Raw genomic sequence first — 23495 nt, 5'->3', positions numbered from 1 at the left:
TTCTAAAGTGTATGTGAAACTAAAACTAAGGAACCAAGTCAGAAGACTCATTCTGCCTGATCTCGAGATGTGTCGACACAGTGTGGCATTGGTGGAAAGACGGACATCAGTCAAATGGAGCAGAGTCCACTGCCCAGAAATAGACTCGCATGTAGAGCCAACCAGTATTCAACAGAAGGGCCGCAATAATTCATTGGGGGGAAAGAAAGGGTTATATTTTCAAAACTGATGTGGGAACAACTAAATAGCCATATGGAAAAAATACTGAACCTTGATCTCCTGCCATACACAAAAGTTAACTTGAAAGAGAGGACAGACCTAAATGTAAAAGCTCAGACCACCACGTGTCTGGAAAACACAAGAGAGAAGCTTCCTGACCGAGGCAGAGATTTCTTAGGTTACATAAAGCACTGACCATAAAAGTAAGTTGGGCTTAATCAAAATGAAAAACTTTGGCTCTTTGAATGACATCCTTAAGAAAATAAAAAGGCAAGCACAAACAGGAGAAGATGTTGCAAATTTGTATCTGACCAGGACTTGTATTTAGAATACAGAAAGAACTCACAACTTAGCAAGAAACCAAACCTCCTTTATAAACAGGCAAAAGATTGGGACACTGCACAGAAGAGAAACAAATGGCCAGTACACATCTTTGTGTCTGCATAAGGTAATTAGTCATAAGAAGAGATGCAAATCACATCTTCAGTGTGATTCCCTACACACCTGTGATGGTGGCTAAAACCTTAAGACACTGACAATATCAGACGTTAGCAGGAATGTGGAGCAGCCGGAACTGGCATACGTTGCCGAGGGGGCTGGTGAGAGGGTCTGGCCGGTCTGGAAGACAGTGCGGCCACACATTTACCGTACAGCCCAATAGTCTACTGTGGCATCATGGATCCAGGAGACGTGAAAGCATACATCCACGCCAGGACTTGGGTTCAGATGCTCACAGCAGCTTTCTGTGTGATAGCCCTGAAATGGAAATGCCCTCCATGCCGATCGGATGAACGGATAAATGTGCCGTGTGAGGTCCAGATGATGGAAGAGTACCCCGCAGTAAGCCAGAATGAACCCAGATGCTCACCACAGCACGGATGAATCCCAGAAACGTTACGCCGAGTGAAACAAGCCAGGCAAAAGGGTACAGACCGGGTGACTCCATTTATGGAAAAGCTTTCTATTAGCAATCCGTACTGATCGAAATTGGTTCAGAGGCTGCCTGTGGCCAGGCGGCGGGGTGGGACCCGTGGAAACTCGAGTGTGCCAGAATATTCTTTATCGTAACTGTGGTGGTGCTGCTGAACTCGATGTATGCGTTTGTGAAAACTGTCCAACCGTGTGCGTGAAGGAGTTAATTTTTGTGGCATAGAAGTTACACCCCAACACCGAATTGTGAACAGCGATGCTGTGATCTTCCGGCAGTTAGCGTCACACGCTTTTCAGTTTGGAGCAGGTGCTTAAGAGATCGCGTCGTCCACCCCGACGGATGGATGGGGGAGCAGGCCCAGAGACACACGGTGGCTTGACCGTTCTCGTTCTCGAATGCCCAGAACGCGAGACCAGCTTTTCTTACTTCCCTCTCTCATTCTGGGCAGTAATCATGCCGTAGGGGGTTCCAGAAAACCCATGGTGCGTCCTTTCTTGCACCTCTGTCCTCTGCTTCCTGACACCCCCGGGACCTTTTCCTTTGAGAGGGGAGCCTTTGTTTGCATCATTGTCTGCAGCGTTCCGGTCGACAAGATGGCGCACCGTGGCAGCGCACAAATACGTAGGCGGGGGTCCCGTCTGGATTTCAGGGCCAGGGTGGCCAGGGTGACTGAGCTTGGTGCCTGGGCTCCCGGACAGCCTGCGGCAGCCGGAGCTGTTCTGTTCTGTGCCCTTGGTGGTTGGGGCCCTGCCCTGCGGGGGCGGGGGGGGGTGGTACGGGACGTGGGCGGCTCTGGGCGGGAGTCCTTGGTGAGCCTGCCCTTCCTTGTGTCTCCTAGGACTATGCCCAGGCAAGGTTCGATGCCTATTTCGACCAGAAGAGGAAGCTTGGGGTGTGAGTGTGGGAGGCGCCAGCGGCTCCATCCCTGGACCGTGCAGGGGCGGCCGAGCCAGAGGGGGCCCTCGGTGCTCCGACTGCCGTACCTGCGGCACGAAGGCTCGGATGTCTCGCTGCCCAACACAGATGTGTATGATACGAAAGACTGTATTAAAACCGAGTAACATTTATTTCATATCTTGTTTACGATTTCACTAGGACTCTGCGATGAGATGGGAAGCAGAAATATAGTGCAATAGTGCAATATCTCAGAATCCTTTTAATGTAGGCAAGGCATCTTGTGTCCGCGGCCTGAAGTTTTCAGTCAGATATGGCAGACAGCAAGAGTGAACCGTGTTTCTGCGGGTACTTTTTTTGGTTAACGTTGGTTTTTTCAAGGATGTGAATGAACGGCTCTGAGCACGGCAGCCAGGCTCTCTGGGGTAGCGAACGACGTGTGTAGACGCCGCTCGCTCCCGAGGGTGGCCCGTCAGCCGGGCCGGACTGTGACGTCGCTCTGCGGCCCGGCCGCGAGTCTCCGAAGCTGCTCCTTCACCTTCTGGTCCACGTGGCGGATGCACGAGACCGCAGACGGCTCGGGAGGGGGGTGAGCCGTTGTCTGCGTCCCGTGACCGTAGCCCCCGGGGACCCGTCAGGCCGGCGCGTCGCCCCCTAACCGGGCGCTTCCCCCGCCCCGCTCTCCTCCGTAACTGAACGTGCTTCTCTAGCCCCGGCTTCGGGGCGGGCAGGCGGCTGTGGCCCACACAGAGCCCGCGGCCGGCCGAGGAGCAGCGTGGGGTCCTGGGGACACACACGCCTCCCGGCCGCCTTCCCCGTGGAAAGCGGGGTTGGCCCGAACGCCTGCAGCTTTTCTCTTCCTCCTCTGCCTCTGCTCGGGGATCCTGTGACCGGGCTGGCTGCCCTGGCATCGTCCTGCCCGGGGGCTCCCTCTGCTGGGGGCCGTGGGGCGCCGGAGGCCCGGCTTTGGCCCTCGGCCAGGTGCCCCCGCCCTCGCTGCCCCCCGCGTCCCTGACGGATCGCTCTGGTGGGAAAGAGCAGCCAGTATACGGAATGTGGGGGTGTGGATGCAGTAGGCCTGTGACACCCATATATATTAAATGTCCTTTGGGATGATTTTTTTTTACTCTGAACTCTTATTGGAATTGTTATTTTGTGCATACGTTTCTGCTACCAGAGATTGTACTATACAAACAATAAAAGCATACAAACCGATCCTCACTGTCACTCTTGGGTGTGTCCTAAGTGTCAGGCAAGGCTCCCAACCCACCCCCATCCCCGTAAAGACCCCTAGAAGGATGTAGAAACTGGAAGCAATGGTATATCCCGGAGGAAACTGAACGGGTTGCCTTGGCCAAGGCAGGAGGGACATTTTCCACTATTCACCCTTCTAGACATTTAAAATTTTAACCAGGTGAATGTGTTTTGGTATCTGAGCAGTAAACGGTCCCTCACGCCTGCGTAAGCTCTCACCCAAGAGCGATGCTCCCCCCCTCCTTCCTGTGCCCACCCAGGCTTTGCCCTGTGGCCCCGCCACCCACACCCTCCCCACCGCGTCTGGGGATTCCGAGCAGGGCAGTCCTGGACCCAGGGGACGGGCTCCTCCCAGCAGCTGGCCAGATGAGCGCCAGGCCGCCCGGCTTGCTGTGCCCAGGGCCTTGCTGGCCTCAAAGCGGCCTTTGTTCCCGGGGCCTCCTGCCGGAAGAACCACTTTGCAGCTCTTCGGCCCGAGCAGGCAAGGCCTCTGAGAAGCACTGGTGCTGCCTTCTAGCCGGTGGGGGGACCCAGGCCAGAAAGACATGTGAAATGCCATCATCCACCCCACCAGCCGGAGGATGGCCTCAGGGGAACAGGACCGGTCACCCAGGGAGGGATGGGAGAGACCACAACCTCCCCTGAAGGGGCGGTGGGGCCTGGAGGCCAGTTCAGCCTCACCCGCGGGGCCCTGGACAGCCTCTGCCCTTCTCTGCAGGACGGTGGTGTGTGTACGTATGTAATCACTGCCCCGTGTGGAGTGCGTGCGTGCGTGCGTGCGTCCTCGCTTTGGACCATCGTGAATGCCTGGGGTGGGGCTGGCACCAGGGCGTGGAAGTATTGGCCCATCTGTGCCAGACATCACCCTTCATGCCCAGAGCATCCGGAATGTTCTCTTAACAGCCAGTTTGCGCATCCCGTGGATGAGGAGCTCACTCCCCACCAGCTCAGCCTGGTAAGACACTCATTCGGAACTAGAATGTGCTGGAAACGTCTCTCCTGGGTCCTAGTTCTGCCCCTACTTCACCCCAAGGCTCTGGGATTACTGCACATGCGCCGTGGGGCCTCTCCCCAACTTCTCAAGGCTCTAGATCCCACACCAGGGCCTCCCACCCCGCCGTACCCTGCACCAACCTCAGCTGCAAAGGAGGGGACGAGGGAGACGAGCATAAAGCAGGGTGCGGGGCCCACGACACCGGGAGTCCCGTGGGGGTGGGACCGGCGCATGCCCAGAGCCCGGCCCTGCCTGCCCAGCCCCCGGCACCGCAGACAGGACTGACACGCAGTTCCCAGTCCTACATCTTTATTTCTTGTCTCCGGAGCTAAGGGCAGGGACCGGGGTGCGGCCACAGACACTAGCCCTCCTCTGAAGCAAAGGTGAAGGGGCTCAGCTTGTAGCCAGTGCCTGAGTAGAACTTGTTCTGAAACTCCACCCTGGGGGTGAGCAGGGGAGAGCCGGTGAGGGGAAGGCCCTGGCCCTCGCGCTGCGCCCCCCCACCCCCCACCCCCCACCCCGGGCCGGCCAGGCGGGCCGCTCACCAGTGCAGCCGCAGCGCGTGCAGGAAGGCCGAGAGCCCCTCCATCACCAGCAGGATAGCCACGGTCAACACGGCGAAGGCGGCAAAGACGGGGACCAGCGCCACGGCTGCCACGCCCAACTTGCGGCCCAGGCCCAGGCCCGAGCGCATCACCATGGCCCACAGGACCTCCGACAGCTCTGGGGGGTCGGGGAGGCAGCAGTGGAGGCCAGGGCCAAGGGGGTGCCCGCCCAGCCCCCCCACGGCAGCCCACCTTCCTGTGGAGCCGGTGGGGGATCTCCTCCAACATCCTCCCTTTACAGAGGGGACACCGAGGCCCGGAGAAGTGACCCGCCCAGGCCCAGGCCACCCAGCCAGCAGCTCTGAGCGTCAGAGGCAGCCAGGACTCGAGCTGCGGCCGGCCAGCCCTCCCTCCGCGACCGGGTCACTCACGGGCGTGGGCCAAGCTCAAGGCCCAGAGGCGCAGGTAAGAGGCCGTGTTGGAGATGCAGCCCAGGCAGAACTCGATGGTGTGGATGGCCTGGTGCATCAACACCTCGGACAGGACAAACTGAGGGGCGGGCAGCTGTGAGGGGCGGGCCGGGCGGCGGCCGGCACCCCACACGCACACCCGGGGAGACCACACCCACCTCGGCCTCCTCTCCGTCCTCCGGGCACCCCGCTTTCTCCTCATCAGGGCCCCAGCCGGCCACAGATGCATCGGAGGAGTCCAGAATCCCGGACTTGTCCTCATTCTGGGGGTGGGGAGCAGGTGGCATGAGCAGGGACGGGGCCGGGCCGCCGCCTACTCGCAGCCCCGAGGAGGCCGGGGTGGGGTCAAACCTCCTGGCAACACCCCCCGCCCCCCCGCCCCCCCTACCGGCTGTCGGCCAGCGGGCCCCCTCTGCGAGCGGCTGCGGTGCCGCCAGTGCAGGAACAGCGGGGTGCCGAGCAGCAGGACGGGCACCATGACCAGGGCCAGGATCACCAGTGCTGACTGCACCGCTTCCTGCGGGGGGAGGGGGTCCCAGTCACCGGCCCTCTCTGAGCCGCGCCGCGCACCCAGCCCGGGCCCAGAGAGCCTGCGGCCGGCCCCTCCCCCGGGGACGTGGCTCCGCAAGGAGTCCTCGGAGGGGGGAAGCTTCCAGCACCCACTGCGCCCGCCCTCCTTCCACCTCCCCGGCTCCCCGGCGGAGGGAGGTCTGACTCGCGTCCCCGATTCTCAGATGAGGCTCCGAGTGGCCCCGTAGTGGGTGTGGGCCGGCACCCCCGCGCCTGCACACCTGCCCGTGGAAGAGGGGCTGGTTGGTGGGGCTGCGGGAGAAGAGGAACATGTTGATGAAGTGGATGAGGATGCTGGGGGCCGAGGCAGCCCTGGCGGCGTAATCTTGCAGCCACTTGTAGACGACGAGGAAGACCAGGTAGCCGAACAGCCCCAGCAGGAAGACCAGCTCCGGCAGGGTCTCTAGGAGCAGCCGGTGCCACTGGCCGAAGTGCCTGCGCCGGGAGAAGGGCGGGGTCGCCGGGTCACCCACCGGGCCGCCCCGGCCCCGCCTGCCCCGGTGTCCCCCGGAGCCCGGGCCCTCACACGTGGTTGAAGACTCCCAGGACCACCCCGAAGGTCATGTGGGTGACCCCTAGGATGACGGACATCTTCATCTTGAAGGAGTTGAGGAAGCTCAGGTGGTTGACGGCCAGGCTCCAGATCTGGGGTGGCAGGAGGGACGGGTGTCATGCGGGGGTGGGGGGGGCTCCCCGCCCGAGTCCCTCAGCAGCCCGTCTGCCCCCGTGGGGCCTCGGCACGTCTGTGGCCCACCTGCCCGCTGTGGGGCAGCAGAGGGGAATGGCCCAGACCCCAGCTCTTCCTAGCTAGGGGACACTGAGCCTGTGATCTCCTGTGCCTCTGCTTCCTCATCTGTGAAATGGGGACGGTGCTGACAGGGTTGTCTAAGTATCCCATCACATCACATCACATCACATCAAGGGCACGGAACGGTGCCCGGCGCAGCAGGCCAAGGACAAGCCGAGGGCCGCCCTTACTACCATACGCTTCTCCGCTTTCTGAAGCGAGGGGGGCCCCCTCGTCCTTCCGGACCCCCGCACCTCCTGTACCCGGCACCAGGCCCGGCACTCGGGAGGGGCTTGGCGAGCACGGCTGAAGGGCGGGGGCGGGGGGTTAGGGTTAACGTCAGGGTCAAGGTTGGGTCAGGGTTAGCGGAGGAGCCCCGGCCTGCCCTCCCACCTGCCCGCACCCCCCCCCCCCCCCCCCCGCAGCAAGTGGCAGGGACTCACGGGGTCGATGCCGAAGGGGTAGGGTCCCAGGAAGACGCCGCTGACGTTGGGGTCCAGGGTGAGCAGCGGGTGCTGGGCCAGGAACGCGTCACTGTGGCAACAGTACGGGGTGGTCGGGGGCTGCGGGGGTCGGGGGCGGGGGGGCTGTGGTGCCGCGGCCCGGCCTCACCTCCAGTCAGACTGGGTGGCCATGGCCGCCACGCTCCAGCCGGACGAGAAGATGGCAGTGGCGCGGCTGAAGCACTCGTTGTAAATGAAGCCGGTGTAGACAGAGAACAGGCCCATGAGCAGGAGCAGGTAGCGGCCGTTGAAGAAGGTCTGCCAGATCTGGGGATGGGGGCGGGGGGCGCCATGAGGGACCGCCCCGGGCCCCCAACCCACCCGGCCCCCCGGGCCGGCCCTCACCTCGTTCTGCGCCGACTTCACGGCCGGCCGGTTCTCCGTGAGCACCATGGCCAAGGCGAAGAGGAACATGAGCAGCCCGTGGCCCACGTCGCCGAACATTACGGCAAAGAGGAAGGGGAAGGTGATGATGGTGTAGGGTGCTGCGGGCAGAGGGGCCAGGCGGTCAGCCAGGACCCCCAGGGACAGGCCCCGGGACCCCAGGAAACGTGGACGGGTGTTGGCGAGGCAGGGGCGCCAGGCCGTGTGTCTGCGTTCCAGAGCCCTGACTGTGTGACGGTGGGCTAGTGACTTAACCTCTCTGAACCTCCGTTCCGACATCTATAAACTGGACGTTCAATACTGCTGCTTCGTAGAGCTGCTGTCCATGAGTTTATCAGGGCAGTACTGGTGGGCCGCAGCACTCGATGTAAACCGGGTCCTGCTGCTGTTAAAAGAGCTACAAGCATATACCCGGAAAGAACAGAGAGCCCGGTGGCAGTCCTGACCCACACATGGCAAGTTCCGGAAGGCCCAGCTGGTCGCTTAACCTCTGAGGTCTCACTCTCCCTTCAGCGAAATGGGAAAAACCCCTAACGGGCGTTACGAGGACCACAACGCACATCCCTGTGAGGAGTTGAGTCGTGTCCCTTCCAAAACGATACACTGGAGTCCTAACCCCCAGTCCCTCAGAAAGTGGCCTTAATTTGGAGGTAGGGTCTCTGCAGACGTGATCAAGGGAAAAGGAGATCAGCAGAACAGGCCCTACCCCGCTAGGAATGGTGTCCCGATAAAAGGGGGGAAACTTGGGGGCGCCTGGGTGGCTCAGCAGACTAAGCATCCGACTCTGGATTTCGGCTCAAGTCATGATGTGGTTTGTGAGTTTGAGCCCCGCGTCCAGCTCTGTGCTGACAGCGCGGAGTCTGCTTGGGATCCCCCCCCCCCCCCCCCGCCTCTTCCCTGCTCATGCTCACGCTCTCTCTCTTTCAAAATAGACTGTAAAGGGGCGCCTGGGTGGCTCAGTCGGTTAAGCATCCGACTTTGGCTCAGGTCACGATCTCGCGGTCTGTGGGTTCAAGCCCTGCGTCAGGCTCTGTGCTGACAGCTCAGAGCCTGGAGCCTGCTTCGGATTCTGTGTCTCCCTCTCTCTCTGGCCCTCCCCTGTTCATGCTCTGTCTCTCTCTGTCTCAAAAATAAATAAACGTTAAAAAAAAACTTAAAAAAAAAATAGACTTTAAAAATTGGCGGGGGGGTGGGATTCGGACACAGACGCATTCCGTGGGAGAGTGCCGCTTAAACGTGAGGGTGGCCGTCTCCAAGCCAAGCACAGAAGTCGGCCTGGAACGGAGTCTCCGTCAGAAGGAAGCGGCCCTGCGGACACGGGGACCTCGGACTTCCAGCCTCTGGACTGGGAGACGAGAAGTACCCATGGTTTAAGCCCTGACCTGTGTGCTTTGCTGCACCAGCCCCGGCGGACTGATACCCCCCAAAGTGACTGCTCCGAGAGCTGGTGGCATTTTGTCAACTGGCCGCCTGGTGGTCAGGCTGCCCTAGCTGGACTGGCATCTGCTAATACAGAGGAGCTGTGAGCACGCGAGACGGGAGGGGCCCAGGTCGAGCTCCAGGATGCTGACCCCGAGGGACGGCAGGCCCCGAAGGGCTGCATGCGGCCCTGATCACCGTTCACTCGATGGTTCCATTCTCACGTCCTGCCTGGGCCACCTCGGGGGGTCCCAGCACCCTGCCTCTAGCCCCCTGGGTGAGGCAGGACCCTTCCTTGGCCAATTACTAAGTCCTCTCCAAAACCGGGCCCCACCGTGGTTCACCTCCTACACCCATTCTTTGGGCTCAGAGACCCACCGTGGTCCCCACCCGGTGACACGGGGGCCGCTGGGCCACTGGCTACACTGCAGCCAGCCTGCTGGAGGGAGAGCCGTGTCTGGAGGGAGAAGAACCAGGCAGGTGACAGACCAGGTACCCCAGGAGTGCAGAGGGGGCTGGGGAGGGAGGAGAGCCAGCCCCCTATGGCCCCCCCCGACTCGCCAGCCCTCAGTTTCCCCCCCTGCCCCTGCGGTCCCTGACTGGTTTCTCCCTGGAGCACCTCTCTTTAATTGAGTCCCCACCTCAGGGTGTGCTCCTGGGAGAGCCCGACGGCCCCCAATTCACGCTTCTCACAAACACGGTGCGGCCTAAAAGCGCATCAGTGGGCCGGCTAACTCTGGCCTCAAGGACTGCTGCCCTGCGATCTGACGACGGGCAGCCTTCCCAACACCGCTCTGAGGGCTGAACTATGCGTCCCATTTTACAGATGTGGAAACTGAGGCTCAGAGAAACGACGAAATGTGCCAAGTTAAGTGGGACCTCAAACCTGAGCTGTTTCTACGGCAAAACCTGTTCTTTGCACAGCCCCGCGCTGGACCCCTCGTAAGCCTCGCTAGGGGATGTGCTGGGGATAAACACAAAGTTCCCACGCGGCCTCCCCTTGCCCCCCACCCCCACCCCCACCCCGGAATGCTGGGAGCGTGCTTCTCAACTTAAGAGGGCGGGACGGGCCCAGTGGGGAGACACCGCGGGGCTCCATGGCTCTCACCGGGATTGACCTCCTGGTAGCGACCCACGCCGTAGGCGTCCACGATGCCTTGGAAGCTGGCCGTGAAGCAGTTGGTGCGGATGAGCGTGGGGGGCATGTCCCGGCAGGGGATGCGGTGAACCACGGCACTCACCCCTGCCTCGCTCTGGAGCACCGGGTGGACAGACAGAGGGATGAGACCGAGGGCGGGGACCTTCAGGGACCCTTTGACACGCCCAGCCAGACCCGGCTGGAGAGGCGGGGCTCCCTGGGCAGGTGCCTGGGAGACTCGGGACCGCTCCTCCCCTCTGTGAGAGAGGTCGACCAGCCCCACCTGCCCCAACCGCGGGAGATCCAGGGAGAGCCTGAGATGAGCTGACCCAGGAGAGGGAGCCGCATCGCTACACGTGAGAGCCGACGGGACACCCATTTCACGGATGCGTAGCCCGAGGCTCCCTCCAACGGCCCAAGATCCCCCGGGGCCAGGGCCTGTTGAGCTGGCCTCCAGGGTGCTCTGGCCCGTCCCAGGGCTTCTACGACCTCGGGATGGCCGAGGCCATTAGGGCAGCCTCCCCGGAGGAAGGCGGGGGGGGGGGGGGGGGGGGCCGGGGCACGGCACCGGGAACGGGCACCTGCCTGGCAGAGGGGGAGGTGGGAGACCCGCCGCACTCACCGAGCTGTCCTGCAGCGCCTGCTGTAGGGTGGGCAGGTCGCGCGCGGCACACCAGCCCTCGGCGATGAGGCACTTGTGCGTGGCGCTCACGCTGCACTGGTTGAGGGCCAGGTACACGGCCTTCATCTTGCGGATCTGCACCTGCCAGGGCGGCAGCAGCTGCTGCACGCGGGCCAGCACCTGGCTCAGGAAGCGTTCCGTCTCCCCCAGGACCTGCGGCCGGCGCGGGGTGGGGGTTAGGAGGAGCAGGGGTGCGGCGGTGCGGGGCGTCTGGCCCGGCCCCCAGCGCCCACCTCCTGCAGCTCGTGGCTCTGCTGCTGCACCTGCTGCAGGGCCCCGAGGCGGCCCTCCTCGTGCTCCGCGTACGGAAAGATGTGGCAGTGGAAGCTGGCAGGGAGGAGGGGTGACGTGAGGGGAGCCCCGGGGGGGGGGGGGGGCCGGCTGGGCAGAGGCGGAGTCTAACCGGGAAGTTACGGGGCAGAGCGGGGGGACAGGGTGGTGACAGGCAGGGGCCTGGGCACAAGCGCGGTGGGCGCCCGGCCCCCCCTCCCCCCCTCCCTCCCTCCCCACCCCCCAGATCTCACCAGTCCGTGATCTTGCGGATCTTCTGCCCTATCTGCTCGCCCCAGTAGGAGATGAGGAAGGTCATCCACGTCGAAGGCTCGCCCTGCGGGAGGGGGGCCCACTGTACCTGCCGTCCTGGCCCTCCCACCCCGGGACGCACCCCCAGCCCGGGCCTCCCCGGCCCTCACCGTCACGGGGTCCTCTAGTTGTTGTTCTGTCTCCCGGAAGCTGGCGATAAGGAAGCCACGGCAGGCCCTCCAGAGCAGGCGTTCGAGGGCGGCGGCCTTGGAGGGCTCCACGGCACCTGCCACAAAGCTGCCGGGCCGGCCGGGCTGGGTGGGGGCCGCCCCAGCTTCCCCCCACCTAGCCCCGGCCAGGCCCCCTGTTCAGGACAGCCTGCCAGGCACGGGTGCCCTGCTCCCAGGGAGAAGGCCGGAGCCTCCCCACCCCGGCAGGGCCCAGAAGAGGAGAACCCGGCGTGCCCGGGTGGCTCAGTCGGTTGGGCGTCCGACTTCGGCTCAGGTCGTGATCTCACGGTCCGTGAGTTCGAGCCCCGCGTCGGGCTCTGTGCCGACAGCTCGGAGCCTGGAGCCTGCTTGGGATTCTGTGTCTCCCTCTCTCTGCCCCTCCCCCACTCACACTCTCTTTCTCTCTCTCTCAAAAATAAACATTAAAAAAAAAAAAAAAGAGGAGAACCCGCCCTGTGCCAGGGAAATTCTGGGCCAGAAGGAGGAGGCCGGGGGGCAATCTGAGGGTGGGCGAGCAGAGCACCGGACAAGGAGTCAGTCAGGGCCTCCGGCTGAGAAGCTTGAAGCGCCCCCTACTCACTTGACTCTCAGGTCCTGGTGCGGGCCCCCGGGGGGCTGGAGCAGGGGGATCCTTTCCGAGGGCCCATCGGCGTGGGTGGCTGCCAACTGGGAGCCGAGAGGCACCGTGAGCCCCGCGACCGGACGGGGGCCTGGCACCCCCAGCCCCACGCGAGCCTCCCCGCCTCCCCGGGCTGGAGCTGACCGGCGGGCTGTGGCCCTGGCCGAGCACGGCAGCGTGGAGCCGCAGCTGGTGCAGCTGGACCTGCAGGGACTGCTGGTTGCCCCGCACGTCCCGGAGCTCCTGCGCCAGGCGGTCCGTCTCCTCCTGGATGCGCAGCAGGTCCCGGGGCGGGGGCGCGGGCAGCCTCCCCTCCGGCCGGGACAGCACCTGCCCGGCCCGCCGCACCTCTTCCTGCAGGAACACTGGGTGCGGAGGGTCGGGGTCAGGGGAGGCCGTCCGGGGGCCGACACCAGCTAATGGCCACCGTTAGCCGAGGCCTGCCTGATGTCTAGGGGGTCCCGAATGCCGCCCCAAACTCCGCTGGCCACCAGCTAATCGAGTCACTGGATCCAAGACCCCCAGAAAAACCCCAGGCCAAGCCTGTATCTCCTCCCAAGCTTGTGTGGACTGCTTGCCCGCTCCAGTGCCCTGGCCACGGCCCCCACCCAGGGCCTGGGCCCCACAGTGGTGGTCCAGGGCAGGGGTCCCTCTTGTCCAGGTTAGAGAAGCAGCAGCTCCTTGGGGCACCTGCCCCTGGATACTGGCCTCTGCCCACCCCAGTCCATCTGCAGCAAAGAAAGCTCTGTCTGAGCCCCTCCCCTGCTTAGAAACCATGCTGGCTCCCAGCAACCACTGGATGAATTCCTAGGCCCTCACGCGGTATTCGAGGTCTCTTCCAAGCAAGCCCCATTGTCAAGAACGCCCCCACAGACCCCAGCTGCCCTATCCAGGCTCTGCAGGGCCTGGACCTCTCTTCTCTGCCTTCCACCTGGGGCACCAGGACTCTTCCTTTCAGCCCAAGCACGACTGGCACCTCCCCCAGGAAGCCTGCCTGGGATGTGGGCCTGGGGCCAACTCACAGAAGGTTTTCTCCAACTCTTCGCAGCGTCGAACATCCCCCACGAAGCGTCTCTGGAAGGCGCTCACCGAGGCATTGAGCTGTGGTTGCCGCACCGAGGCGTCAGTTTTCTGGGGAGGGGGCTGGGGAGGTCCCCACCCAAGGGCCCAGGCTTGGCTCTCTACAGGCCATGGCTGCCTCCCTCTCCCCCCCACCAAAAGGTGTGAGGACACCATGAACCTCCAGATGCCCAGCTGGAGACGGACCAGGCTCTGCGTGCCCCGGGGACGGTGTGACGGGGCCCAGGAGGCGAGATGGCCCAGCCGTGCGTAAGGCTGGCCTTTTCAGGGAGCAGAGGACCTACGGCAGAGGCTGCTGGGATTCAGGCACAGCCAGGGGCCGTGTGGGGGTGGCGGCGCACCATCTAGGATGCCTAAGGACAAGCCCCACCCCCCCCCACGCGCGCCCGGCCCCACTCACGTCTCTGAACTCCACGAGACCCAGCTCGCCAAGCTGGCTCACGCAGGTATAGGCAGCGGAGGTGGGCAGGAAGAGTTGCACCAGCACGACCTCCTCGCTCCGGAACATGGAGCCCATGGTCCTGTGGGACGGGCAGGGGGTGAGGGCTCAGTCGGCGGGGACCACAGACGGCTCCCCGTCGAGTAGGGATTCCGTCCGCCGCGGCTCAATCCATGGAAGGTCCCGCTACCAACCCCATCTGACAGACGGGGAGACTGAGGCCTGGGGAGCCTCAAAGGGGTGCACACAGGAAATAAGCGTGCAACTGGGAGCGGACCGACCTCACGGCCTGAGCCACAGCCCGACCTCACTCCAGCTCTTTCCCAGCGGCCTCTGCCCTGTCCCGGACACCCACCCCTGACCGCCGGTGGCACCGGCTCTTCTCACACTTGCCCTCTGCTCCCACTGTCCCTCCTCTGTGGCCTGCCCTCACCTGGGATCCTGATCACCCTCGGCGCCCCAGGCCAAGGGTCACCTCCGGCAGCCGGCCTCCTAAGTGCCATGGCCCTTGCTGGCCATGAGCCCTTGTCCTTCTACACCAGGGAGCGCCCATCCGTGACCCAGACACCCAGCACTGAGGTTGGGCCTGTCCCCACGGGCAGCTGGAGCCCTGCTCCCTCCCTGAGGTATCTGGGTGTGTGCTGAGCGGGTGGGGTCTCCGCCGGCTCCCCTCACTGAGGCCCGAGATGCCTGGCGGCAGACATGCCCCTGAGGCCCGGACTGCTTGGCAGCTGCTGTCTACACTGGGGCGGAACAGCCTCCCAGGTGTCGAAATCCACAAAATGAAACTGGAAACTGACACGGGCAGGAAGGGCCCGCCGGGGCCCTGCCCAAACGCCGAGGGAGGAGGCCCCGCAGATGCCCTGGCCCACAAGCCAGGACTCCATGGCCCCCGCTCTGGGGGCCCAGGGCCAGCCGCTTCCCCGCTGTGGGACTCAGTCTCCTTAGCTCTCAAACTGTGGGCGAAGGGGACAGACACGAGTGAGGTCCCCAACTGAGAGGGTGACCAACTGGCACCAAAGGCCCTGCCGGCTGTCTGGGCCGGTTGGGGCCAGCCCAGCTGGTCACTTCCGCCCCCCGGGGCCTGGGTTACTTCCGTCTAACGAAGGAATGCAGCCCTGGCCCCGGCCTGGAAGAGGAGAGAAGGCTGAGAGGCAGCCCGAGGCCGCAGAAGCATTGGGCCCTGGACAGGGAAGGGTGGGCAGGAGGGGCTGGGTTCCATCCCCAGAAGGCCAGGGACCAGGGTTCAGAGCCCGGCCCAAACCGTGACTGGCTGTGTGACCTTGGGGGAGTCTCTCACCCTCTCTGGACTTTCACTTCCTCTTTGGGCAAACGGGACTTGGCCAGCCCCAGGAGAGACAGGACCTGGGTAGGGAGGTAAAATAATGAGAGTTCACCCACACTACCTCTTAAGCCTAACGGCAATCCTGGGGGGAGAGGACCCCGTAGGCCTGTTTTACAGACGGGTCAATGCCCTTGGAGAGCTGAGGTCTGGGATCAGGTGGTCAGCAGGTGGCCGAGCCAGGCAGGAGCCCGGCCCTGGGGCTGCGGGTCTGGAAGTCCCAGTGCACAATATGTGCTCAGAGGAAATATGTGTTCTCTGCCCTGAGCACCCTGAAAGGCTGGAGGGTTGTAGGGAACCAGGCCTGGGGATCCAAGGGTCCAGCGGCCCCACGCTGCACCCTTCACTCACACGGCCTCACCCTCGGCAATTCCCTTGGCGACGAGGACAAGCTGGGGTGGGCCCGGTGTGTAGGGAGCTGGTCAGACCCCTCCCCCACATTTTAGGACTCCACTGGCTCACCCCTTCCCCCCCATCCTCCCTGGCCCCTACCCAAGCCAGGGGCCACCCCAGTCCCTTTGATGGAGCAAATGAAGTTTCCTCAGTTCTGTGGCCTTCAGGGTCCAGACTGCAGCCCTCTCCTCACTCTGTATCCCCTCCTTCTGGTCCCTCAGGGACTGAGGCCAAGGCCAACTCCAGGAACCCCCAGATCTCTCCTCTAAGCCCCCGACCCAGGGATGAAAGCTGGACTGGAGGGGAGGGCCCGAGGCCTCTTCTATTCCAGACCAGTAGGCTCTGGAGCTGGAGTGACCCTATTTGCCTCTAGCTCTCCCTCTTTGTAGTTGGGTGGGCCTTAATTTCCTCATCTGTAGAATGGGTCCCGCCCTCCGAGGAGGATGCCACAGAGAAAGCTCTGAGCGCCACCAGCGCGCCACCAGGCCCAGCGGACTTGGGCTCAGTAGTTAGTGGCTGTTAACTCCCCATCTTCCTCTTCCTCTTCTCTTTCCCCCTCCTCCTCCTCGCCACTGTGGCCCCCACCAAGGCCTGACACCCGGCGGGGCGGCGGGCGGGCCGGCAGACTGAGTCTCATCCACTGATCCAGCTGGGTGGGGGTTCCAAGATCCCCTTCCGGGCGCAGGGCGAAGCGAGGGTGGCAGACGGGGCTGCGGGCTCTGCAGACCCCTGCCGGGGCACTCACCCCCGGGCCAGCAGCACGCGGCGCCCCTCGGCTCTGCGCTCCGCTCCGGGCACTGCGCTCCCCGCCGCGGCGCCCACGCAACTCACTTTCCCCGGCGGGCGGGGCCGCGAGGGGCGGGACCACGGAAGCCCCGCCCCGCCCCGTCCCGTCCGGGCCCCGCAGTCCCCACCCGGAGTCCCGCGAGCCGCTGGGAGGGTCGCCGGGCTCCGGCTGCGACCCCTCCCGCCCTAACTTCCTGGGGGACCATTGGAGGAGTGTGCCGAGGGGCCCAGAGACCAGAGCGCGGACACAGACCGGCGCCGACCGCGCACACCTACGTGGCCCGGGGTGCGGGGAGGCGGCCGGGGTAGGGCATGGGACGGGGCCCCCCCCCCCCCCCCCCCCCACCTAGAGGCCTATGGCTGAAGGGACCCCAACACGCTGAGGTTTGGGCTCCAAGAGCCGTGTGTCCCCCGCACGCTCCCTCACCTCCGGGACCGCCGCCGCCTCTCATGAGACCACAGTTGCACCGGATCCTTCCACCTTCCTGCCTCTGACCACCCGGGGTAGGGACCTAAGCTCCAGGCCCAGTGCTCTGTGCCCTTGGGTAGGTGCTCACTCTCTCTGGGCCTTTTTCCTCAATGGCAACAGGACACGGAGGGCCAGGCCATGTTATGTCCTTCCACTCAGGGCTGGGCACCCAATGTTAGCTGTCGCTCCTCACCCCCCCCCCCCTGCAGCTGGGGGTGCCCTGGAGACTTTGGTCCTGCCCCAGCACCTCTGAGCTGAGGTTCACACCTGCCCAGCTGCCTGCACTTTGGACGGGCCAGGACCATACCCACCGGGGACAGGAGGTGCAAGGGGCCCCTTAACTCTAGTGATCCTTGAATCCCACATGGCAAGGTCCTCTGAGGGGTGGAGTGGTGGGCAGATGGAGCCCCAGAGCTGGGGGTGGAAAGTACCGCCAAGGTCAGTGTCCTCTGAAAAGTGGGGGCCCCCATCCTGGGGCACTGTAGGTCTATTTCCAGGGTGGGGAGGACCCCTCAACACAACCAAACAGCACCAGTGGGGGCCTCAGGTCAATACCTCCTGGTGCAGGGGAGACCAGGACCCCACTGTTACAAAATGGCATTGGAGGTGCTGCACACACACTCACACACTCACACACACACACTCACACGCGCGCGTGCAGTTTCTGACAAGTCAGAAGAGGGAAGAATCCAGTCAGGAGCTGGATAGCCTGACTCATTTTTAATTTTTGTTTTTTTTTTTAATTAGAGAGAGAGCGCGAGAGCGGGAGAGGGAGGGGCAGAGACAGAATCTCAAGCAGGCTTCACGCTCAACTCGGAGCCTGACACAGGGCTCGACCCCGTGACCTCGGGATCACATCCTGAGCTGAAATCAAGAGTTGGACGCTCAATCCACTGAGCCACCCAGGCGCCCCCTGATCCATTTTTAGAAGTGTTCTGTTTCTCTGTGTACAAATATAGGCTCCATGACAATGATCTAATGCTGGTTCTACCTGGGAAAAGTGAAATTAGAGGTGATTTAGGAGTTTTAAACCTGCCTCATTGTTGCAGAACCCTGGCATCCCACAGCCACCGGGGCTGGCCGGGGGCTAGGCACACAGACACTTCCCGGGGGCCGGTCTTCCCTTCCAGGCCTGCTCTCACTCCTCAGCTCTGCACCTTGTTCCTTAGGCTGTGGGGGCCCAAGCAGGTCCTGGGCCACCTCAGCACCAGATGGCCCAGCTAGCAGCAGTGAGGAGAAAAAGGGGTGTCCTGGGGAATGAGTTGGGGAAAGGCTGGGGTTCTTTGCTACAAGGCCTTCTCAGAGCCTTGAACGTGGTCACACGCGGTGCCTATCACAGAAAGAGGGCACTTGGGGCATTTCCCGCACTGACTGGTTCACAGAACACCCTCCCCTCCCTTCTTTCCGTGAAACATCATGGGTGGTTAGTGTTTTGTAAAAAGTGCTTTTGGAAATGACGGAGAAGGGGGACTCAGATCTCCGACCGAGTTAGTTTTCATCGGACGCATGCTGTGTGATTCTGAGCCGGTCACTTCACCTCTCTGAGCGGTTTGCTCACAGCTGAGAATATACTGAAGTCCCTCCGCAGGCCCTGGCACTGAGTTCAAGGGAGCGTGTGGCCCCACAGGGAAACCACGCCAACCACGCCGCTGCCGGGATTGCGAAGCCGGAAGTTCTGAGCAAGCAGAGGCCAAGCCGGCAGCCTGGCCTGCGGAACTTAGGGAGGAAAGGGGATGTGGCTGGAGATGAGACAAGGCCAGCTCAGGCGCAGCGGGGTCTGTGTCACCTCCTTGTGACAGCTACCCACCACCCCCAGCAGGCCTCTCCCTGCCCCCAGGGAGGACAACACCCTGGCCTGAGTTTCTGCGGTTGATGTACTTCTGCCTGAGGCTCTGGCAGGCTCCATATCCGTAGGGTGGAGTCGTGGGAGGCCCTCGGGCAAGGGCAGGCCCAGCCCCCGACCCTGTGGGCACCCAGGGTTATGGGAATAGCAGACCCCAGGCCGAGCCTAGAGGCATCGCCCAGAAGACGGGTGTGCAGCAGGGCCGCTCTGGGCTGACAGCCACAGGGAGCCCCAAAGGGGCCCATAGAGTCCCACAGGGAGGCCGGGCCACCTCTGGTGGCCCCACTGAAGGACCTGTCTTGGGGAGGAGTCCACAGGCCGTGGCCGGGATTCAGGACAGAGGCGGTGCGGGAGGGCAGAGCTTTTTTATTGGGCCGCGGGGGGCGTCAGCGGTACAGGTAGTCGGCCTGGATGTTGGCGGCGATCTCGGCCTCCCACTTGTCCCCGTTGTTGAGCAGTTTCTCCTTGTTGTAGAGCAGCTCCTCGTGTGTCTCCGTGGAGAACTCAAAGTTGGGGCCCTGCAGGAGGGGGCGGGGCGGCCACGTGAGGTGGCTCCAAGGCACCGCTGCCCCGGCCTCACCCAACCCCATGCCCACTCACCTCGACGATGGCGTCCACGGGGCAAGCCTCTTGGCAGAAGCCGCAGTAGATGCACTTGGTCATGTCGATGTCGTAGCGCGTGGTCCGGCGGCTGCCGTCGGCCCGCGGCTCGGCCTCGATGGTGATGGCCTGGGAGAGGGGCACGGCGCACTCCTTACCCTTCGTTCCTGTCCCCTGTCTGCCCCGTCCTGGAGGGGTCGCTCTGGGGCCACGGAACAGGTCCTGCCACCCACTTTCAGCCTGATGTGCCTTCCCTGCCGCCCTTCCCAGGAGGCCCCCGTCACACAGCCTAGCATGTGCCCTGGCTGACATTTTTCTTGTTTGTTGACTGCCGCCATCTCCCGCCTGAGAACCTAAGTCCCACGAGGGGAGGACTGTTGCCTACTCCGTTCACTGCAGGGCCTGTAGCCCCGAGGGGGGTCCTCAGGACTAGCCCAATGGCTGTCGGTTGCACGCTGAACAGCTCTCCCATTTATGTCTGGTTATCCCCCTTTAAGGGATGAGAAAATTCAGGCTCAGAGAGGTTGAGGGGCTTCCCAAAGCCACACGGCAAGTGAGGCTCAAAGCCCAGACCCGAAGGTAGGTCTTTAACCCTCAGTTTCTGGGTACGGCTTTGTGCCAGCAGGGAAAAGGCCAACCTCCCACAGCCCGAAGGACCTTCAAAGGGTGTGCCAAAGGCCTTCACGTGCCCCCCAGCAGTGTAATGCCCACATTCAGTGGGACCCCAGACTGGTAGCCTTGCTTCTTTGTGCCTCAGTTTCCTGGTCTATAAAGACAGGGATGATCACCTCTGCATCCTAGATTGATGTAAAGATAAGTCATGAGCTGGAACAATGCCTGATCCGTGGACGCTGCTCACTGCCCGGTGACTGTTACCACCTCTGCTGTTTGGGGGCTCTTCTCTGTGCGCCGGGGTGGCTGGATCAGAGACATCGAGGCCACCGCGCATGGCCTGGAGCAGCCTCGGCGTGGGGGGGCGGGATCACTGTGTGGTGATGAGTGACCACGGTGCCTGCTGGGGCGCCAGCTGGGCACGCCCACGGGCCTGCCCAGGAGCCTCAGCTGGATGTTTCTGTTTCTACACTAACAGCCCCCGCCTCTGGGTGGTCCATGTGGGACCCTCCAACAGAACTTGGAGCCGGGGGCTCCAAGGAGCAGCAACCAGGGGCAGGGAGGGCCTCAGCTGCGGCACGCGTGTCCTCAGGGCTGGCCCTGTGACAGGCACACGTGCACAGCTCCTGAGACTGCTGCTGTGTTCAGGGCAAAAGCGGAGACCTTCAGGGGCCGCCCCGTGGCTCCCAAGCCCAGGTTTGACGCCCCTGACCAGATCCCCAGGCGCGGGGCCCACGTGGGTCATGTCACGTGGGTCACGCGGCCCGCTCAGGGCCACAAGCCTGCCTCCGATGACTCACTAACGCTGAACCGGCCCGGCAACAGGACTCAGAGAGGGAAAGGGGCTTTCCTGGGGACACAGCCAGCAGGGGGACCAGAGTTCGGGCCCCAGGCTGCCCAGCTTCCCCCTCTCCGCAACAGGCTGCAGCCTCCTCCTCGAGGGCAGGGGCCACAGTGGCTCACCTGGGCAGGGCAGACGGCCTCACAAAGCTTGCAGGCGATACAGCGCTCTTCTCCGGACGGGTAGCGGCGCAGTGCATGCTCCCCCCGGAAGCGTGGGCTCAGCGGGCCCTTCTCGAACGGGTAGTTAATGGTGGCCGGTTCCCGGAACAGGTAGCTCAGGGTCATGCCCAGGCCTGTGGGCAGCATGGGCGTGGTGGTGGGTGGGTGGGGGCCCCTCCTCCCCCAACAATCTGTGCCCACGCCCCGCCTGTGCGGCCCCTTCCCCCCAGGGCCCACCTCGGATGAGCTCAGTCCACAGCAGGGTCTGAGCCGCCCGGTCGGTCGCCGACTTCATGTCCATCGAGGTCTCCCGCATGTTCACGAACTCTGCAGGGGAGGTGAGCGGAGGGGCCGTCGTGATAGGGCTTCTCACAGCCGCACATGCCCAAGTCCCCCACGAACCCGACTCAAGGAGAAAAGGCCTGGTCACGGGGTGCCTGGGGGCGGGGGCTCAGCCGGTTAGGCATCTGACTTCGGCTCAGGTCATGGTCTTGCAGTTTGTGGGTTCGGACCCTGCGTCAGGCTCTGTGCTGACAGCTCGGAGCCTGGCGCCTGCTTCGGATTCTGTGTCTCCCCTCTCTCTCTGCCCACCCCCCCCACTCCGGCTCTGTTTTCCTCCCTCAAAAGTAAATAAACATTCAAAAAGAAATTAAAAAAAAAAAAAAAGGGCCTGGTCTTCCTTCCAGCTGGACCTCCCCCCAAGGGCCTGTTTGCTCACCGAAACTTCCCACCTCAGCAAGCTCGGACAGGCCTGCCTCTGGCCCTGGCCAATCCTTGCCCACCTTTCCCTGTGTCTGGGCAGCCATCTGAGCCCAGGAGTTGAAGGGGGCTGGAAGGGGCTTGGGTGGTGGGGTCCTGGTGAGGAGGATGCACACCCAAGGCTCACACCTGGCAGTCTCCTGCCCCAACACACCCCCTCCCACCTGTGCCACGCAGGGTAGCTCCGAGACGCCCCTGTGTGGCCACAGGGAAGGCTCCCCACCCCCTAGCTGACAGACCCTGCCCCCATGAATCATACTCAAACTTGATCGTCATGACAGAGCAGAAACGGAGGCTCAGAGAGGGGGAGCCTCTAGCAAAGTCAGGACTAGAACCCAGGCTTCCTCCCCAGCCTCTGGCAAGTTCCTGATCGGGAATGAGGCTCGAGGTGCCCGGGGACTCACTGTAGGTTGCTGCCACCGTGCTGCTGTGGAGGCTCCGGCCACTGGGGTGCCCTGGAAGGAGGGGGATGACGCTGTCAGCGGCGGCCTCACATCGGGAGGCTGGGCCCCCCTGCGCCCCAAGAAAGGCTCCCCTGGTCCTACCTGCACGTGCGGCCTGGGCCACGGCCCGAAGCAGCGTAGCTGTAGTCAGGCAGTGCATCTGCGGGCGTGAAAACGGAGGGAGACACGGGTGGGTCCCAGACCTGTCCCCGCGGGAAGTCTGGCGCTGCGGGAGCCCTGACCCCAACGTGTCACCTGGTCTCCTATTCCCCCCATTCCTGTCAGAGGCACACAAGGCCTCCCTGTTCCCAGGTGTGGCACCTCTCAGCCCTCCAAACCTGACTCCGCTCAGCGAGGCCAAGATTTAGGGAGTATCCGTGGGCCCAAGTTCCATCTAGCTCACCTTCTAAGAAGTCTTTAAAATCCATCCCTCCTCTCTTCCCCGATCGGTGCTCCTGCCTCCCACCTCTCCCCTCCCCTGTTCATCCTCCCCAAAGCTGACCCAAATAAGCTGGCCAGCAGCCACCAGCACCGACAGCCCACTGTGTCAGGCACTGGGCTAGGGGGTCACACACACTGTCATATGGTCCTTACAAAGATCCCTCGTGAGAGACACAGAGAAGCTGAGGCTCAGCCATGTTAAGTGACTTGTCCGAAGTCACACAATGGGGGTTGAGGGGTGGAGAGAGTGGGACCAGTATGGAACTCCTGCACACCCACAGTCCACCCCCGTTGGAAACCCTTTTAAAGGCTTAAATAACCCTCGGGACCAAATTCTTTTCCCCAGCATCGAGGTCCTTCTGGACCGGTCTCCTAGCCTGCCAAGTGACCTTGGGCGGGGGAGGTCATCTGACATGTTTTCTCATCTGTGGAAGGGGGGCCACGAGAACGAAGGGAGGTGTACATGCCCAGAGCTTGGCATCTGGCCGAAGCTCGAAAGTGCCCTTCCCGTGATCTGTGACTTGTCTCGGGCCCATCTCTTAGGACCGCTGACTCCAGCGCCAGGCACCTAGCCCAACATCTGCCCGACCTTCGCCGTGACCTCTGACCCCACAGACGCGGGCGGGGCATGCGCCTTGATGGTGCCGGGTCACGGGTCCGCTAGCGGCGCGCTGAAGGGCACCCGGGCCGCGCGTCGTGAGCCGACCGAGATGAAGCCTGGCGCAGAGTCAACGGGGCCGACGAGAGCACCGCACTCACCCCCCGACGCCGCGCCGCCGAGGTCCGGCTTCTAACAGCTGACCCCTGAGCACCCACCTTGAAGCGCTGCCTCTCCTTCCCTTGCTGAGCGGCCTGTCCGCCGAGAGGCGGAGCCTACACTCTGAGACGCTGCCATTGGGCCGGCTGGTTTCACCTTTTCCGCGCTCATCTTTTACGGCGTACTCTGATTGGCCAATAGTGCCCCTGAAAGAGGCGGGATCCAGCAGCATCTTTCCTCTGATTGGCTAGGGGAGAGCAGGCTCTTGAAGTTGCGTAGGGCGCCTCCATGTTGGGTTGGAGAGGCCAATAAGCGAGGAGCCCCCACCACCGCAGGCGGGACATCCGGGGCGTGGCTTAGGAAGTGGC

At 63.1% G+C, this 23495-nt stretch overlaps 3 protein-coding genes across 17 annotated transcripts in view; 1 reads left to right on the top strand and 2 right to left on the bottom strand.

Moving 5' to 3' along the window:
* CHKA (choline kinase alpha) overlaps window positions 1–2222 on the top strand; it is a 57771-nt gene extending 55549 nt beyond the window's left edge. For 7 of the 12 annotated variants that reach the window (XM_040465871.1, XM_040465866.1, XM_040465864.1 and 4 more), the window contains one exon: window positions 1989–2222. In XM_040465871.1, coding sequence (XP_040321805.1) covers window positions 1989–2211 — 223 coding nt within the window. In that variant the 3' untranslated portion in view covers window positions 2212–2222. The remainder of the gene's footprint in view (window positions 1–1988) is intronic. The other 5 variants (XM_040465875.1, XM_040465870.1, XM_040465872.1 and 2 more) reach the window with 1 other exon arrangement.
* A 2362-nt stretch (window positions 2223–4584) lies between these two features.
* On the bottom strand, window positions 4585–16280 carry TCIRG1 (T cell immune regulator 1, ATPase H+ transporting V0 subunit a3). Of its 2 annotated transcripts, XM_040465859.1 has the most exons (21): window positions 16161–16209; window positions 14981–15045; window positions 13642–13762; window positions 13184–13262; window positions 12306–12526; window positions 12123–12208; window positions 11483–11609; window positions 11315–11397; window positions 11024–11117; window positions 10731–10943; window positions 10079–10223; window positions 7513–7652; window positions 7277–7434; window positions 7108–7198; window positions 6404–6522; window positions 6099–6312; window positions 5696–5824; window positions 5466–5570; window positions 5269–5386; window positions 4838–5015; window positions 4585–4732 (listed from the first exon to the last, which is right to left on the bottom strand). In XM_040465859.1, exons 3-21 carry the CDS (start codon window positions 13756–13758, stop codon window positions 4654–4656), a joined length of 2496 nt encoding a protein of 831 aa, XP_040321793.1. In that variant the 5' UTR covers window positions 13759–13762; window positions 14981–15045; window positions 16161–16209; the 3' UTR covers window positions 4585–4653. The 2 variants fall into 2 exon arrangements, with proteins under 2 accessions (XP_040321793.1, XP_040321792.1); XM_040465858.1 differs by lacking the exon at window positions 14981–15045 and having other exon boundaries at window positions 16161–16280.
* Window positions 16281–18859: 2579 nt separating this feature from the next.
* Window positions 18860–23264, bottom strand: NDUFS8 (NADH:ubiquinone oxidoreductase core subunit S8). 3 transcript variants are annotated; one of them, XM_040466133.1, is made up of 7 exons: window positions 23187–23264; window positions 22032–22089; window positions 21891–21941; window positions 20965–21054; window positions 20689–20861; window positions 19114–19242; window positions 18860–19031 (listed from the first exon to the last, which is right to left on the bottom strand). In XM_040466133.1, exons 2-7 carry the CDS (start codon window positions 22087–22089, stop codon window positions 18900–18902), a joined length of 633 nt encoding a protein of 210 aa, XP_040322067.1. In that variant the 5' UTR covers window positions 23187–23264; the 3' UTR covers window positions 18860–18899. The 3 variants fall into 3 exon arrangements, with proteins under 3 accessions (XP_040322067.1, XP_040322068.1, XP_040322066.1); XM_040466134.1 differs by having other exon boundaries at window positions 23130–23218; XM_040466132.1 differs by lacking the exon at window positions 23187–23264 and adding an exon at window positions 22838–22890.
* Between the last annotated feature and the right edge of the window lie 231 nt (window positions 23265–23495).

This window comes from Herpailurus yagouaroundi, unplaced genomic scaffold, assembly GCF_014898765.1.
Source record: "Herpailurus yagouaroundi ecotype Mexico unplaced genomic scaffold, PumYag 569, whole genome shotgun sequence".
In the NCBI taxonomy this organism is placed as follows: Eukaryota; Metazoa; Chordata; class Mammalia; order Carnivora; family Felidae; genus Herpailurus; species Herpailurus yagouaroundi.
This window is presented reverse-complemented; position numbering and strand designations above follow the sequence as displayed.